At 40.8% G+C, this 18658-nt stretch overlaps 1 protein-coding gene across 3 annotated transcripts in view; it reads right to left on the bottom strand.

The window, feature by feature from the left end:
• The window catches only part of SYNPO2 (synaptopodin 2), a gene marked incomplete at its 5' end in the record, with an annotated part of 149014 nt that overhangs the window by 41024 nt on the left and 89332 nt on the right, over positions 1-18658 (bottom strand). For all 3 annotated transcript variants that reach the window (XM_080916154.1, XM_080916153.1, XM_080916152.1), the window contains one exon: positions 314-465. In XM_080916154.1, coding sequence (XP_080772280.1) covers positions 314-465 — 152 coding nt within the window. The remainder of the gene's footprint in view (positions 1-313; positions 466-18658) is intronic.

The raw sequence follows: 18658 nt of genomic DNA on the forward strand, positions 1-18658 counted from the left end.
ATCCCTAACTTATAGAAACTCCTCACCTTGGGAAAGGTAATGTTATGGTTAATACACTGATCTTTCTAAAAATGTGGTCTAAAATATCTAAGTTTTCCAACGAAATACCCGAAACAAAGATTTTCAAGTTAATTCTTAAGTAGCCAGAAAGTCCTACTGAGTGGCGCTGCTTGCTTTCAGACACTGTGGTGTACCTGTCCTGGGATTCCACACATCACCGTCAGTTTCCTCATGACCACGACAGTCACGGACCCTAGAACCAGTCCCACGTAACTCCAAGAAACAAATAATTCTTCCAACAAATTTACCTTACCTTTTAATGAGCAAGTGGAGGGAGTCCGTTATGTTTTCCATGAGCTTGATGACATCAGGGTAAGTAAGGTCTGCACAAGGGTTACCGTTGATGGATACCACCTCATCCCCCACACGCAGCCCAGAGCCCGATGCTTTGCTCTGGCTTCGAATCTAAGAGGAGGATGGGAGAGGAAAGGCAATTGAATCACATAACTGGTGGAAAGTAAGGGAGAAGGCTTGGAGATCTGGTAATTATAAATTTAACCCTGACTTCACACACCCACACATACACACATACCCCTAAACACACACTCATACATACACACACATATACACACACACACTCTTACACACACTCATACACACGCACACACATACACACACTCCTACACATTCTCATATATACATACACACTCTTACACACACTCCTACACACACACACACACACACACACACACACACACTCCTACACACTCTCATATAAATATACACACACTCCTACACACATACACACTCCTACACACACTCCTGCACACACACACACACACACACACACACACACACACACACACACACACACACACACACACGGGCACAGCCCTTGCATTTTGCTTCTCAGTGGTTAAGATGGTCAAGAAAACGCTAGCAGGAGATCAATGAGCCTGGGGAACAAGAAGTGAGGCTCTGGCCTCCCTCTGGGTCTGCTGGGCTTTGATTTGGTAATGGCTCTGCTCTTTGGTCTGGATAGTTCTACTTCCTGTCAGTCTGTTCCGGGGCCATAACTGTTGCTGTGTTCCAACACTATGCACGGTCAACTTGAGTCTTTAGGCCCCGGGGTGTTCAGGCCACAGTGTTGGGATGGGTTCTGTATTCTGTACCCTTCGCAGCCCAATCTTAGTCAGAAGTTCCCTTTCTCAACAACAAAACAGCAGAGTTTTAAGCAGCTTTGTGAGTTTGCAGAGCAGGATGGAAAACGGACTTTTAAGAGATAAACAAGTCCCCAACACCGTAGGGCTGTCTACCATGCGGGCACGCAGTGCTCATTGGGAAATATGCAGTTAGTCCACCGCGGCGCTGACGGGTTGTCACATGGAGCTTTTAACAGAGTCTGAGTAAACCGAGGCTTCAGCACTGGAGTCACCACATTCCTCCCGCGCCCACGTGCTACATCCCCAACTACGTGGTGGAGAAGATAGGCAGGGTGGTGCACACCTGTAATCCCAGAACTCTGGGGAGTCTGAGGCAGGAGGATTCCTGTGAGTGAGACACTGCCTCAAAAAGAATGGCGATGGCTTCCCTGCCTTGCTGCTTTTCTAGAAGACCCGTTTTACTTCTTTTCCTTTTAAAAATTGGTTTGATTTTTACCTCTTTTGGGAGTGTTGTTTTTCTTTTTCTTTCTTTTCCCTTTTTAAAAATGATTTATTTATTTTATGTATATAAGTACACTGTTTTCAGACACACCAGAAGAGGACATCAGATCCCATCACAGATGGCTGTGAGGCATCATGTGGTTGCTGGGATCTGAACTCAGGACCTCTGGAAGAACAGTCAGTGCTCTTAACCACTGAGCCATCTCTCCAGCCCTGTTTTTATTTTTCTTTCTTTTCTTCTTTTCCTTTTTTTTTTTTTTGAAAGGGGGAGTGGGGGAGGGAGAGAGAACAAAGCTGGATCTGGTAGGAGTTGGGGGAAGGGAAGAAATTGTATGAGAGGAAAAGATACCAAAGTGCAGACTAGAACAGAGTAAAAAATAAACATAAAGCAAATGTGTGTGTGTGTGTGTGTGTGTGTGTGTGTGTGTGAGAGAGAGAGAGAGAGAGAGAGAGAGAGAGAGAGAGAGAGAGAGAGAGAGGCTGACAAATTCAGTTTTCCTAGGCACTCCTCAGCCAAGGAGTGCAGCACAGCAGGTACAGTTGTAAGAACCGTCTGTCTGTCCGTCTGTCTATCTACCTACCTATCTATCTACATAGCTATGTATCTATTATGAACAGCATCTCTTGTAACCCAGGCTGGCCTCGAACTCCTGATCTTCCAGCCTTTAGTTTTTATGTGCTAAGATTTTAAGTCTATGCCTCCATCCCGGGCTGAAACTTTTATTTGGAACTGAGCTAAGGAAAAAGTCATTCACTTGTCTGGCCTCCATTTGGCTGGTGCTAGTCTGCTGGATGATATTTTTCAGGTTCCTCGGTTCCATGGCTGTTACTGAAAACTAGACCCAGCTGCAATCCCAGGCACGCCCCAGCTCCTTGCTTTCCTTATTAAGCCAAGTGCTACCAATCCCTTGGGCAGCCAGTTCCTCCCCATTTTTGAGGTCACTACTGGACGCCCTTCCCAAACTCTGCCCTTCCAGACTTGTCAACAATTCTGTGTAATATTTATTGAATAAAAAACTTTTCCTTTTGGATGGTTGTTCTTACCCTTAGGAACAAGTCACCATAAAAGTAAAATGCATTCCGGGTGGCAACTCTGGAAGTGTTCCTAGAGCAATAATGGTGTGAGGACTGAGGGCTTTAATCCAGGGGCTGAGAGCTGAGGAAACTGCATTCCAATTCTAGAGGCAGAAAACCCAAGGCAGCCACTGTGCAGTGAGACAAAGCCAGGGCCACAAAGTCAGAAAACCCACAGCTACAAACATGGAATGGTATTTTTCATTTCCCATTCTTTCCTGGGAATGCAAACGTCTTAGCTCTTTCAGAAAACTAGGGTAGACCAGAGCCTGTGCTGGGTATGACCCTGGGCATATCCAGCACTTTTTATTGCATTAAACTATGAAAAATTGTGCAGAGGTTTTAAACAATATGGGAAGATTCTTTAAAAAAATAAACATTTATATAGAATATGGGGGAAAAGGTACATTTTAAAGAGATCATTTAAAAAGCATGTATTAAGAAAAAATATACACATGTGTCCCAGGGAGGTGACTCATGGTAGAACCTACAGGTGGCATGGACTCCACCTGTGATAAGGTGGGGGAGGGTGACTAACACTTATAAAAGATTCACCTAATAAATAATCTGCTTAGTTGGAATTCATAAAGAAAAGGCAGAAACAGAACTCATTATTTGGGTTTCCCAAGCCTCAATTCATACTTGTCCACTGGATGTACAACCTATTACTAAATAATTCTTCTTATTGATTGTTTTCAATTCCTTTTTATTGGAAATACAGTTTTTCAATACAATATTGTAATGGTTTGTATATGCTTGGCCCAGCTGTGGCCCTGTTTGAATAGGTGTGTCACTGTGGGCCTGGGCTTTAAGACCTTCACCCTAGTTGCCTGGAAGTTAGTCTTCTGCTAGTAGCCTTCAGATGAAGATATAGAACTCTCAGCTCCTCCAGCACCATGCCTGCCTGGATGCTGCCATGTTCCTGCCTGGATGATAATGGACTGAACCTCTGAACCTGTAAGCCAGCCCCTTATAAGAGTTGCCTTGGTCATGGTGTCTGTTCACAGCAGTAAAACCCCAACTAAGACAAATATGTTCTGATAACAGTTTCCCCTCCCCCACCCAGTTCTTCCTAGATTCCTCCCATTTCCCTAAATCCATATCCTTTCTTTCTCTCTCTCATTAGAAAACAAGCATACATTTAAAAAGGTAAAATAAAAACAAACCAGAATAAGACAAAACAAAGAAACCAAGAAAGAAAAAGAACAAGAAACACATACAGATGCAGAGACACACATTTACACACACAGACGTGTCGTGAAAAGACAAAATAGCAAACTATAATATATAGCCAAAGACCCAGGAACTATCATATATATCCATAAACCTGCAATATTAAAAAAAAAAAGGCCAAACAAAGGGACAGAAAACACCCTGGAAAAACCATTGGGTTTGTTTTTTGTGGACCAACTACTGCTGAGCACGGGGCCTGTAAGTGTGGCTTACATAATCTGAGTCTCCAGTGGGAAACGTTATTTTTTCTTGGTGGGTAGTAGAGAGCAGGGATTGTGTCTACTTCCCTCTCAGCCTTGGGACCCCATCTGACTTAGACCTGCATAGGCCCTGTGCCTGCTGCCTCAGTTTCTGCATTTTGTTAATAAGAAATCAGTTATGTGAGCAACCATGCAGTTGTTAAAGTGCCAGTGAAGAGCCACAGGTCACTAGTGACCGCTGGGAGGGGAATCAGTCTTCCTCTTCCCCAGGGGTGAGCCTGTAACTGGCTATCTGATACCAACTTGTGGGCCCTAAGTACACAATACATACATATGAACATACATATACATACACACATGAGCAACTTGAAATGGACTTATATGTGTGTGCTTGTGTGTTAACAAAGAAAGAGCCCATGAATTGGAAGGGAAAGAGAGAAAATGATGTAATCACAGTACTCATATTTGAAACTCTCCACAAGATAAATTTTAAAAATTAAAAAAAAATTGTTTTTGACTAACCTATACGTAAGCCACCTTTTTAAGCACATGTGTGTGTATACAGTGTGTGTGACTATGCATGATTGGTCATGTATGTGAACGCATGTGTATGAGTATATAGTGTATGTATGATTGCAAATAATGTGGACATATGTGTATGTGTGCAACATATTGTTCATGTGTACAGATGTGTATGTGTGCATATATGGCCCAGTGTTCTGGTGTTTTTTTGTTTTTTTTTTTTTTCTGTTAAGATTTCATGAGCTTTTAGATTTTGGCTTTTATCCTGTGGCTTTGCCATTAGTATCAACTACACATTGTTATAAAGGGTGCATGCTTGCCTATCACTTCCAGTTTTCTGTAAAATAAATAGCAAGGGTTATTATAACTCTACAAAATTAAGTCAGATAAAATAAACAGTGATTCTAAGTCATTCAGAATGTTTGACTTGTGTTTAGTGGGCCCATGAGATGCAGAAACTCATGTGTTCTCTCAGAGTTTATTCCAGAGAGTCTGGCACAGCAACATGGCTGCAGCAGGGCTGAGGGGAATTTGTATCAGGAAGACTGACCTCTTCAATGGGAGGCCTGGCCACACGTTCACATCCAACATATTAGTAGGCTACAATTTAGTGTAGACCATCAACATTTAAGATAATGTAACCTTATGGTGGCGATTATCAAAAACAAATCTTAGGAGCCATCAGCACTTCTCAAGAGGATAGTGAACTTCACTCTGTTCATAGGTTCTAGCCACTGGCATTTGTAATATTAAAAATAAAAATAAGAAATTTAAATTGTATTTGTTTCCTTTTAAAGAAACACTAACATTTAGCATGAAAATTTTTTAATGAGCACATATAGTCACATTTCCTAAAACAGATTATCAAATAAAAATAGCAACATTACTTTTCATGCCTATAAATGTCTTCTTTCATTTCTGGGTTTAGTGGAAGACAGGTCGATGCGCTTCCATGCTTCTGTGTGTACTGGCTGTGTGTTAGTCAATTGCATGACAAACAAAAATCAAGCCTTGGGTAGTTATAAATAGAATACCTTAATTGGCATAAAGATAGTTTTGGATAGTTTTCTTTCATATCAAATTATGCTCAATAAATCCTAGTTGCTAATGTTGCAGTGTGGAATCTGATGCTGCTGTAATGAGCTTTCTTTATATTCTATTGAATTAAAAAGCCATTGGCCCATCTGGACACAGAGGCTCACATCTAGAATCCCAGGACTTGAGAGGCTGAGACTGGAGAACTACTATGAGCTCCAGGTGAGCTGGGCCACATAGTCAGCACTGGGCCAGCCTGGGCTACAGTGTGAGACTATGTCTCATAAGAAGATGAAAAAGGAAGAGAAGAACACATTTTACATTTTGGATGGATTTTTTTTCAGGTGTGATTTTAGAATACTGGTCATTTGGGAAGTATTCATCCATTACATATTTTATTAATAATATAAATACTAGTACATTTTCCTGTATCAGAACAAGACAACAACTCTGCTAATATCATCAAGGATAAGTTGCTCACAATGAGGAAGCAGCAAAATTCATGATGGTTTATAAGACTGCCTCAGAATTTTATTTTTTCCTTGGAAGATAAAATATCACCAATTGTTTTTTCTTGAGTGATAAACTTGATTTCCCTGTTTTCTAGAAAATGCTTACAAATACTCAGATATAGACAACCATGATTTGTTTATTATTCTTAACAAAATAGTTCAGCTTTTAATCCAAACAGATACACAAATTTATGCAAACATATGCAAATTTGGGCTCCATACTTTGTGCTTTGCCTACAATTCTCATTTTGCCCACACAAAATGCTAAGAAGATGTGTGGTCATAATAAAATGTAAACAACCAAATGCATGGCGCTGAGGAGGAGAATGACTCTGGAGAACGTCAGTCGCCATTGCTTGAATGACAAAGTGTAAGTGAGTTTGTTTATACTTGCTTTTACACCATCACAGTACAAAATTCAATATAATCAGAAAAGACAGAAAAATATAGTGTCTTTAGTATTATCAAAATCATTCTGGTCTAAAGCATCTCATCTTATCAGAAGTCTGTGGATGGTGCTTTGAAAGGCACAAAGAGCTGGATTGATAAGCAGCCTTGGCCTCTGGGTAACTGAGTTAAATAGGAGATGCTCCATCAAAGGCAATCCAAGAGCAAACAAACCCCAGGATGATCCAGGGAAGCAAGGCTGACAGAAGCCAGTGAAGGATGGGTGTCTTGAAGAACCATGTACTGGGACGGGAAGTGTGATGTGAGTACTTGCCGAACATGTGCTGAGAGAGACCAACCACAAATTTAGTCTTAGAGGTCACTCTGGCAATCTGGGACATCAGAGTCTTTTCTACAGAGAAGGTAAGGGGAGATCACTGTCTTAAAATGTCAAGTTTGCTTTGGAAAAGTTTCCATTCAATTCTTTTTCTAAAGATGGCTATGAAATATCCCATGACATCTGATATTGCAACACACAGACTACCACATCTTCTTCATCCTGACTGAAGCCTTGGGTATAATATATCTGCAACAAATATGCCCCGAACAGATGATGAACGGGATAATTAAACTGAATACAAAAGTCTGACCTCCTGTCCCCAGACTGTGGCATTCTCAGACATCCTTTTATTTGCTCTTCATTGTCTTTTTGGGAATGCATGACATTTATTATAGCATTTCAAGGCCCATAGGGCCCCAGTGTGTTCATGGAAAGGAAGTGGTTCTACTGAACACCAGACAGCAAAAGTAAGTGTATCCCCTCTGGAAAGGGATCTGACTTAACACAAACAGAACTACAGCTGTGCCTGGCAGTGGCTCCATTTACACCTCTGTCTGTCTGGCTCAATGAGAAGAAAAGTCATAAGACAATCAGTTAAACCTAAAAACATCCACTCCATATAATCTGGCTATAATTTGTGGAAATGAACACATACAGAGAAACAGTGCACCGTTGGGTCAAAGGCGCCATCACAGCTGCCAATAGGTTTGGCATGCCTGCTTGTCTTGGCAGGTCCAAGTGAGCAAGACTGGGTGGTGAGAGAGACTTCCAAACCAGGCACATCAAGAAGAGAAACCAAGATCCTGCCAGCTGACCTCTGAGGCTGCACCAGCGATGAAGGGTGAAACTGGCCATGTTCCTTGTTGTGACTAGCTACAAGGTCTCCTGTTTATTCCTGATCAAGAAAAGCCTGTGTGAATGTCATCATCTTGCCTAAAGGATCCTGGGCCATAGCCAGTCAAGGAGAGTGTTGCAAAGGCAGACAAGAACCCTTGGCTATTCTTATCATCCAGTCTCAAATCTGTGAGGAATTTATAAGGGAAATGCACTTGGAGCATACGAATTTGGTTACATTACTTCATTTGATTAATTAGCTAATCATACTATTTGCTGGATAACCTGATCACAGCATGATACTCCAATCAGCACTACAGTGTCTAGAAGAATGCTCGAAACAGTTGCTGTGTAAGGGAGGTGACAGCAATTTTTATAAATTTGTAGGTTGATGTCAAGGCAATACATGATTGGACAGTAGAGAGTGGGACAGGGACAAAGTTTTGGTAAGGCAGAAGAGAGGGAGAAGCAGGTGATTCAAAATGGAGGTGACAGAGGAGGATGGTTCAGATCAAGGTGAACTAGATTGGTTTTCTCTTGTCTAGGTGGGTGGTTCATATATTTATTAATTGGCAGTGAATTTATTGTTTGTATGTGTTGTGGATTGAAAATTTAACATATAAATCTGTTTGATAAGTTATTGATTGTTGAGTCATGATTTTACTGGGTTGTAAAGGATCATGTGGGGCCCGGTACCCAGATCCACAGTGGAGCGGCTCCCATGGAGTGAGACTTCAGGACCGGTAGCAACAAAATCTTTTTAAAAATATTTAATGCAACACAAATTGACTAGAGGAAAAATCCACATTGGCTACTCAAAGTGAGGGTTGCACACCAGCAGTGCTGGATGAAGCTTGCTACAATTCCAGAGTCAACCTCTGCTGCTAACAAGCTCCCCAGGCTTATTACCTTTAGTAAATAATTTAATTACACTCTTGTGAGGCAGTGGTGGAAGGGGTCTCTCAACATGCAGAAGACCGGATCTATTTCATTATCTTCCTTAGGAACTGTATCCCAGAAGCAGGAGTTTGTGTACCTGCATTTTTAGTGGGCTTTCTTATGTGGTTTGTGGGTTAACTACTTGATACAATAAACTATTGTTTTCCATAAAACACTTTAAAAAAACATGTTAGGAGCCCCTCCCCCACTGTGTGTGTGTATAATTTTTTAATAAATTACTTTCCATGAAATTATATTATTAATTTTACTCAATTGGTTCTACTTTTCAAAGGACTAGAAGATGATCATTATTTTATGAAATTTTGGCATGGCTCTTTAATTATATGACTTCTATTTTTCTAAAAAAAAAAAAAAAACCTAAGATATTCCAAAGCCAAGATTCTGTGGGTGAGAATTGGCAAACAACGTAAGCTGGCATGCTGCTCAGGTCTAGCCTCCAACTAGAAAAGTGAAATCCCTGATTTTGAGCATAAGCAGATCCTGAATGCAAAGAGTGAGCCTTCAAAGCTGTTATGTACAACTTCCTTCCACACAACAAGCCTATGTGCCATTGGATTATACTTGTGCCCGAGAATAACGGAAAATTACAATACATACAAATTCAAATGTACCTTAAAAAAACCAAACAAAACAAATTATGTCTAGTTCTGTGTGTGCATGCGTGTGAGTGCACCTGTGTATGTGGGGGTGCTCACACAGACTAGGAAGAAGTACCATGGCCTTTGAGCTGGAGTTCCAGGAATTTGTGAGCCACCAGATAGGAGAAGTAGAATCTCAACTCTGATCCTTTGATAGAGAAGTAAGTTTTTCTAACTCCCAAGCCGTTTCTCCAGCCCACAGCTAAAACTTCCATTCACAAGATGCTGAAAACGAAAGATGCACAATAATGGTATGAACAGAGAAGTGGACACGGTGCCAAGGAACAAACCAAAGACTTGGAAACCTCGAGTTGGGAGCCTGAAAGCTGTCACCATCCTCGCCCCTGAGATAGCAGGCTCTTGGATGTTCGGGGTTGCTGACAGATGTGGAGCAGAGGTGTCCTTGGTTTTGCTGCCACAATAGGCAGGTGGCTGTCCTTTGAGGTCATGAGCTGCAGTCACTGGGCTGTCCTGGGCAGGGTAGAGAAGGCTAGAGTCTGGATCAAGGAGAAGAAACCAGCCTGTTTCTCGTAAAGTGGTTAGGAAACCACCCACAGTGTGATTTAAATAATTTGTTTTCTCACTACCTCTGTCACAGTCTGAAGATGTTGAGCAGAGCCCATTTCCCCTTCCTCAGTCACTTCAGGGCCTAATTAGCCCCATTTCCAGGTATTAATTTTCAGTCCAACTTCATCTGAAACAAGATGTCTATTTCTTGTGCATTTCAAACATTCTCCTTAACTCCCTAGCTCCTAACTCTCTAACTCCTTGCAGAGGCCTTCCTCACAGGCATCTTCTTGTTGAGCTCTGCCCTCTGACCCACAGATGGCTTTGCAGGGTGCAGGGTGTTGATTTGAAAGCTCAGGTGAAGGTCTTTTGGTATAGATAGAGTTTATTTCTATTCCTCCCTTGGCTACTGACTATTTTCTGTGAGTTTCGAGGCCAAGGGCCACCTCTACTGGTGCAGATGATTCATCCTCTCAGCCTTCACGGTTCTTTCCCAGCTCCATCCTTTGTGGTCCACAGCCTCCTCTTTGCAACAGGTGGCAATCTGAGCAGAGTCGCTGCACCCTAGCCAAGGCCTGGGGAATCCCTGGACTGCCCCCTCCCAGTCCCCAAAAAGATGGGAGGAGATTCTTCTGCTGTATCCTTTCTAACCTTCCTCTCATGAGCGTCTGTGGCCCAGCCCACTGTCTACCTCATCAACTGGGAGAATCACCATGTTCCTTATCATCTGGGGAGAAAACCTTCTCTGCCCTGCAGAAATTCCCCTTGAATTTCTGGCTTCTTCACACAGGCTGCTGAAGGTCACACTAGCTGACTGGCATGTGCCGTCTTTAGAAACAGAGGCAGAGCTGGTACTCTATGAAACATGTGAGGTTTTGGCTTTGGGAGTCCCCAGACTCAGAAGGGTAGAGGAAGATCTAAGGGCAACAAAATGAAACCAAAATTAATGTTCCACATTCTCAATGAGCAGACCATAAGAGGTTTTAAGACAAGATCCTGAGTAGGGGCTTTCCACGCAGCCCCAGCCCTAACCTGGCTCAGGAAGACATGATTCCTGATCTTGCCTCTCTTTACAGTTTTAATATTTTGTGCATAATTTCATCAATCCACATTATTTTTCAAATATTGAATTAAATATTTTGTTAATTCTTGAAGTCCTGTCAAGTGTACAGGACAGGACATCCGTGCTTACATATAGCAATAGAAAAAAGTTTTAAACACACAGAATTTTTTTTTCATTGGAAGGGATGTGCATTCTTGTTTTTTATCCAGAAGGCTGGGAATGGATATGTCAGCAAGCCAGTAAGTATTGCTATTCTGTAAAACTAGACCTCATCTGAATCCCCCCTTATTCTGAGCATTGTTTCTAAGCTAATATAATCCATTTGTATAAAGGAGATCCCATGTACTTTGTAAAAGAGTTTGCTAATATGCTTATTCCAAACTGTTCCTCCATAGAGCCTTATTCTGAGCATTGCTTCTCAATCAACAAAACCCATTCTTGTGGAAGAGGTCACAGGTGCTTTGCAAAAGATGTGTACACTGCAAGGGAGTTCCAATATAGTCATACCTTAACTTTTGTTTTGATAACTGTCACAAGGAAAATTTTCTCCAACATTTTACTGTGTTTAAATCTATAAAAGATGAACTGATCAGGGTCAGACTAAAGAAGTTTGTAGCAGCCTTGCTAACTAATTTGTGCTGAGCTGAGTTCCTTGCCTCTCAAGTTTATTTCTCTGCCGGGGGTAGCATTTGCAGGGATCCCAGCAATCCAGACCTCTGTTCTTAGGAGGCAGAAGTAAGCAGATCTCTGGGAATTTGAAGCCAACCAGAACTATATGAGTTCCAGAACAGCCAGAACTACACAGTGAGGCCCTGTGTCAAAACAAACAAAAACAATAACAAGGGTTCCTTTCTCCTTTGAGCCGACTTGACTTTTTTGAGGGACGTCTACGTCTTGAGTAGACGCTGAGTAATACAAACATGCAGATGAGTGATACCTCCCTTACTTTCACTTGGAGGGGATCAGCAAGAGTGAGTAGAGATGCAGAGGCATTGGAAGGAGGGATGGAATGTGCCAGAAGGAGAAAATGTCACTCCTGTTGGCTCAAACGTTCTTTGTGGAAAAGATATAAGTTCAAAGGTTAAAGTTGAATGCAGATAGTGAAAATCTGAATCCATCAGTGAGAATGGGTGCTATCTCAATAATATATATATATGTATGTATGTATGTATGTATGTATGTATGTATGTATGTATATCACTGAGTAAATATAATTGGAAGTAAAATAAAGCATGAAAAGGTACCATCCTCAATCTTTGCACGATTCTCCTTGTGGAGTCTGAGTCAGATTCTGAGCATCTCCAGGGCTTTGCTCTGTCCACTGAAGAAGTATTGGGAAGAAGAACAGTAAGATGGTTGGTTAGGCTCCATGACCTTGTGAAAGAAAGCACACACCCTGTGCTTGCAACAAGAGAACTGGGTACGTTAGGGATGACAAGGGACAAACAGCAGAAGGGACCTCATAGCCTTATCTTGGAGCACTGGGGGCTAGAAGTTTAGATGGGAGTTGATGACAAACAACCAGTGACAGGCCAATGAACTGTCCTGTACAATCCACAAAGCTGCGAGCTCCCACTGTATCGCTTTGAGACAGTGTGATGGAAAGTCAGCCTAATGACATACTGGTACACCCATAGAACAGTGAATTGCTTGACAGAGAAGCTTCTTTCAGGTAGCAATGAACTCCCTCCCCTTAACGCAAGGGAGCTGTTTGGAAGTGGACCTGGGACTATTCTTAGGGGTACAGGTGATGGGTGTCTCCAAGGAAACAGTGTTTTCTAGACACAACAGGACTGATGCACATTCTAACTCTCGGAGACAGTGGCGGCACACATATGAGGCAAACCAGAAAGTGTCCACATAGGGAAAGGGAAGCGAACCAAGAGGCTATCTGTAGTTGATAACCTCAGTGGTGTGACAGTGGGAGCAGGGCAGGCTATAGGCTCAGCAGTAGCTCACCAACACAAAACCGACTTCATGTTTTTGTTTGTGTGTGCTCTTGTTTATTTTGTTTTTAAAGGAAGAGAAAAGATATGAAGTGGGGTGGTAGAGATGGGAATCTGGGAAGAGCTGAAAAAAGGTAAAAACGTCACCCAAATATTTTGTATAAAGAGTTTTGAAAATAACTTTAAAAACTAAAACTAAAAAAAAAAAAAAAAAAAAAAAGAAAAAGAAAACAACTTCAAACTTTATTGTGTTTTGATACTAACATGCTTATTGAAATTTTTGAAATTTCAAACATTTCTTTGTAACTCTGATGCAGCTGCTTTGTTACAGGCTCATCTTGAATGTTTTTATGTGTGGGTTGTAAGCATAACGTTATTGTGCATAGTGTAAAGTCTACCCGTGTATTATTCAAATGGTGATTTCTCTATCCCAGTGCCTGGCTTCAATCTGGACACTGCATTGTAATGTAAGGCTTAGGTTAAGAATCTCCTGCCTCAAGTTTGTGTAAACCATGTTCACCATTTATTCTCTGCCTTGTCAATAAAAGCTGGAAAAGCCAATAACTAGGTGATAGAGAGAATAGGGCGGGACTTCTGCCAGCCAGAAGAGGAGGGAGAGAAAGAGAGGAAGAGAGGGCCTGCCAAGAGGAAGGGGTCCAGAAGACATCAAGGCAGAACACACCCATGCACACAGTGACAGTACTAAGTTTCAGGAAAGAGCACATGACGTGGGAGGCGGAGAGCTGTCGTCAGGCAACAGAGAGGAACTGGGGTTTGTGTGTGCACTGGATTCTCAGATAATAAGAAAATAACAAGGTGGATAGTCCCTAAGGAAATATATATAACAAATAATTAACAAGTATCTAAGTATTATATATTTATATAATTATAATCATTATCATAAAAGACAGGGCCCCATGCAGTTTATTTGACCTCAGTTCTCTATGTGTCTGAGGATGGACTTGAATTTCCAGTTCCTCTGATTCCACCTCTGAAGTGCTGGGATTGTGGGCATGTGCCACTCAAACCAAGTTCCACCTGTTCTTGATTCTTTTTTTGACAGCAAATATAATTTCTGCCTTATTAGTAGATAAATTCAAAGCAAATACAATCAACAAATGCTTGTTTTTTAACTTTATTTTAAAAAACAAAGATAAATGTACAGATTTTTAAGCATTTTTGCATAAAAGTATACAAATATATTTTATAAGGTTGTAATTTGTGGGTACATATACATACACATATATATATGTAACAATAATATAGGAAAAGAGGTTATTAATTTGAGGGGATAGGAGAGAAACTGGGAGGGGCTGTAGGAAGGAAAGGGGGATGTGATACAGTTCTATTTTAATTAAAATATATTCTTTTTTTTCTTGAACTTCACACAGTCTGTGAGTTCTTTCTGGGGTGTTCAGAGCTTTCTGGGGTTAGTATCCCATTATCAGTGACTGCAAATTATGTCTGTTCTTTTGTGACTGGGTTATCTCACTCAGGGTGATATTCTCTAGATGCCAAATACTTGTTATATAGGAAGAAAATTAACTTCAAGTCAATTCACTGAAAACATTATGGCATTTTGTGATAGCTGAATGCAGTAGCCACATAAATATATTCAAGTATACTAATAGGCATTAAAGATTAGAATAAAAACATTTGATGAATCCAAGCAACTTATACAGCAGTCTATAGCAATTGCATTTTAATGGGAAAATCATGTGATTTCCTTAGGCAAGTTCTAATTTCAGAAAGTGTTTATAAAGCAAAATTTAGTAATGTTGAGATTATTCTCTTGCTATGAATCACACCTATTCGGTTTTCAAATAGATAGTTTGACAGTGATCTTTTCCACAACAATGTAATCTCTGAAACGAATTAATCTCATTCACACTTGCCAAGACATTTCAGAGTTTGCATGGAAGACAAGTGAAAGATCAAAGCTAGATTCCACACAGGAGAGGGAAGATGAGACCTTGTCTTTCTGGGTCTGGATTACCTGACTCAACTGGTCCTTCCAGATCCATCCATCTATTCAACTTTGGATTTCATTTTTCTTAACAATTGAACAATATCCCACTGTTTAAATGTTATATAGTTTGATCAACTCTTCATCCATTGATAGACCGATAGGCTGCTTAGTTTTATGGCTATTGAGGCTGCATCATCAAGGAAATGGGTGAGCAAGGTCATCGTAGTAGGGTACAGAGTACCACAATACGCCCAGGAGTGAGATATCTGGATCTTACGGTAAACCTCTTTCTGGGTTTCTGAGAAACATTCCCGGTAATTTCCTCTGTCTGTACCAGTTTGCACTCCTAAAAATAGTGTATAAGGGTTTTCCTTTTGCTAGATTTACACCAGCAGGTTTCTTCATTTTATTATTTACCTTAGCCACTTTAAGATATACAGTGAAATTTTAAATTAGCTCTAACTTGCATTGCTTTGATGGCTAAGTATGCCCAGCATCTTTAAAAACATTGCTTGACCTTTGTATTTCTTCTTTGGGCTCCATGCCCTAATTTTCAGTTGGGTTGCTTTCTTTCTTGGCATTTAGTTCTTGGTATATTCCAGACACCATTCCTGTGTCAGATGTAAAGCTAGTGAAGATTTTTTTCCTGTCGTATAGGCTGACTCCTCACTCGAATGATAGAATCCTTTGCTCTCCAGAAGCCTTTGGATCTTAGCAGGTTCCACTTGTCCAGTGTTGGTCTTAATACCTGTGCTCTAAGGGTTCTACTCAGAAAGTTCTTTCCTGAGCCTGGCTGTTAAAATATATTCTCTATTTCCCCCCTGACAGATTCAAGTACCAAGTCTTACGTTTAGATCCCGAATGCACTTGAAGTTGACTTTTGGACAGGGTGAGAGATGAGAATCTAGTTCCCTTCTTCTACACATAGCCCCCACTTTGACCAGCACCGTTTGTTGAAGATTCTATCTTTTCTCTGCTGTATATTTTTTGGTACCTTTGTAAAAAATGGGGGAAAAAGGAGGTGGCTATAGGTGTGTGGACTCATATGTAGCTATTCTATTACTTTGATCAGTGCTAGTTTTTATGGTAGTGCAACGCTGTTTGAATTACAGTACTTGAAATCAGAGATGGTGATATCTCTGGCAATGTGTTTATTATTCCAGCTATCCTGGGTCTTTTGTACTTCCCTATGACTTTTGGGATTATGTTTTCCTTTTTCAATTTTTGTAAAGATCTGTATTTGAATTGTGATGGAATGTTCACTGAATCTGTAGATTGCCTTTGACAGGAAGGGCACTTTTGGGATAGGCCCATGATCCATGCACATTCAGGATCCCACAATGGGATACACAGCATTAGCACTAAATGGACACAGAGCAAGTATATGTACCATACATTTCTCCATATAAGAACTGCTTTATCTCATGCCTCTTTTCAAAAACAACATAAACATAAATTTATTTTCAAGCTGCTACAGTAAAACAAAAAGTTGAGGCTAGGGAAAATGAGGGCCTGGGTTTAAGTTCTGAACACCTACATAAAAACCGTAGGGTGGCACGCACCTCTAACCCCAGTACTGAGTTGGGGCAAAGGCAGGAGATACCTGGAGCTCACTGATCAGCCAACTCTGCCAAATCTGTGAGCTCCAGGTTCAGGGAGAAAATCTGAACCAAACAGTAAGGAGGAGAGTGACTGAGGAAGGGAGATGACCTCTGATTCACACACACACACACACACACACACACACACACACACACACACACACACACACACGTGCACATGCACCTTCATACATTCATGCACACAACCACATGAGCTGGTAGATACACATTCCAGCACACAATTGTACATATGTATTTAGTGTCTTGTGGTATTGTAACATGCATATATACTATGTTTCCAAGGTTTTAACCAAGTTAAACATGCTTCCTAAACATTAATTGCTTCTTTACATTGAAAACATTTAAACCCCTTTTGTAGCTCTCTGAAATACAGAGGTCCTCACTGTTGTCTATAACCACCTTCTGTATACACAGATCAAGACCTAACTTCTTGTTTGCATGTCTGTAAGTAACACCCACTCACCAACATTCCCATGTCTGCCCTGGATCCCTTACTCTTCTCAGCCTCGGTGACAACTGCTCTCCCCTCAACTTCATGAGATCCACTTTTTACACTCATCTTATGGGTGAGGTCATGTGATGCTTATCTTCCTGTACTGGGCTTGTAACAACACAACACAACACAACACTCTCTAGTTCTGTCTACACTGTCACAAACGAGTTTCATTTGTTTAGCAGCTGACATCTGATTTCATTTCATTCATGTGTGTGTGTGTGTGTGTGTGTATGTGTGTGTGTATATATATATATTTTTTTGGTGGCTCTACTTTTAATTTTTTAAAAAATTAATCCTTATGCTAATTATTTTAAATGATGGACTAATTTACATTTCCACCAGCAATATACAAGGGTTTCTGTTCTCCACGTTCTTGGCGGTGCTTGTAATTTCTGGTGTTCATTTATTTCCTTGTATGTTTGTGTGTGGAGGGATAAGTACCTATTTCATGACAGTAGAGACCATGTCTTTCCATCTGGTACAAAGAGCTACATACAATTGCCTAATGAAGCCCCTTAACCATCAGAAGCCTCCTATTCACAATGGTGAATTTACAAAGTAACAAGAAAAGAAGTAAACCTGGATATGGGGTGATTCAAGTTGTTTACAAAGACATTTATAGACACACACTCAAGGATAAATATAACTTGAAAGACTAGTGGTGGTTAGGGAAAGTGTCTACATGTGGCAACACCCTGGTTATTACAGGCAATTCCTGCCCTTCTAGCTTAAAAGGAAAGCTATGCCCATAACCGGGTACTCTCTGTCTCCCATATCTGTAGCTGTTACAACTGTTATAACAAAGAAACATTAACCAGCCTGCCCCTCTAGGGTCTACCCAAAGCCCACTTATATCATAGGAATTATTCCTTCTTTGTATTGGCATTTCTTTGGATAGATAATTGTGAGCCTGTGGTATTTTTCATTCCCAAAGTGCATTCTTCTGCTTTCTACTTGAGGCAGCTGTAGTTTGTAAGGCCAGGGAACTTGAGAGTCGTATGATTTTCTTAGGAAATCCCCAGGCATTCCCAGGCTTGCTGCCAAGCTACTGACTTCTGGGGATTCACATCTTAAATCTTCACTGTGTCCAGAAGAGACTTTGATGCCCGGGGTTATTGAGTACAAATTCCTTGGATAATCTGTGTTCTACCAAAGATGGATCTTGTTCCTTTTTGACCCTAGAAGTGGCATTTGTGTGTTTTCTTCATATAGCACTCTGATCCCACATTCAAAACAAAGAAAACAGTACAAGAAACAGAGAAAGTAGAAAATAAAAAGACACCAAGAAATATCAACATCCTCTCTAGAGCGATGTCAACTGTGAGGCATAGGAAAAGGCTGAAATATTAAAAAGCACAAGAAATACTTCTGGCAGTTAAAACCGTCTCAGATGAGACAAAAAGCTTAGTAGGAAATTGGAAGACAGAGTTGAGAGAGCATTTCCAGATCCTTCTACAGCCCAACACATTCCAACAGCAAGACCAGTAAATGAAACAGAAGCCGCTAAGGATGATAAAGAATGCACACAGATAATTTAAGGTCCAAGTAACAGAAACTCAGGATAAGAAAACAAATGAGACAAACCAGCAAGTAAATACTTCAAGGGAAAGGAGTGTCTGACTTTAAAAAGCCCACAGGACCTGATCTAAAAGTGTA

This window comes from Micromys minutus (genome assembly GCF_963924665.1).
Source record: "Micromys minutus genome assembly, chromosome: 4".
Taxonomy (NCBI): Eukaryota; Metazoa; Chordata; class Mammalia; order Rodentia; family Muridae; genus Micromys; species Micromys minutus.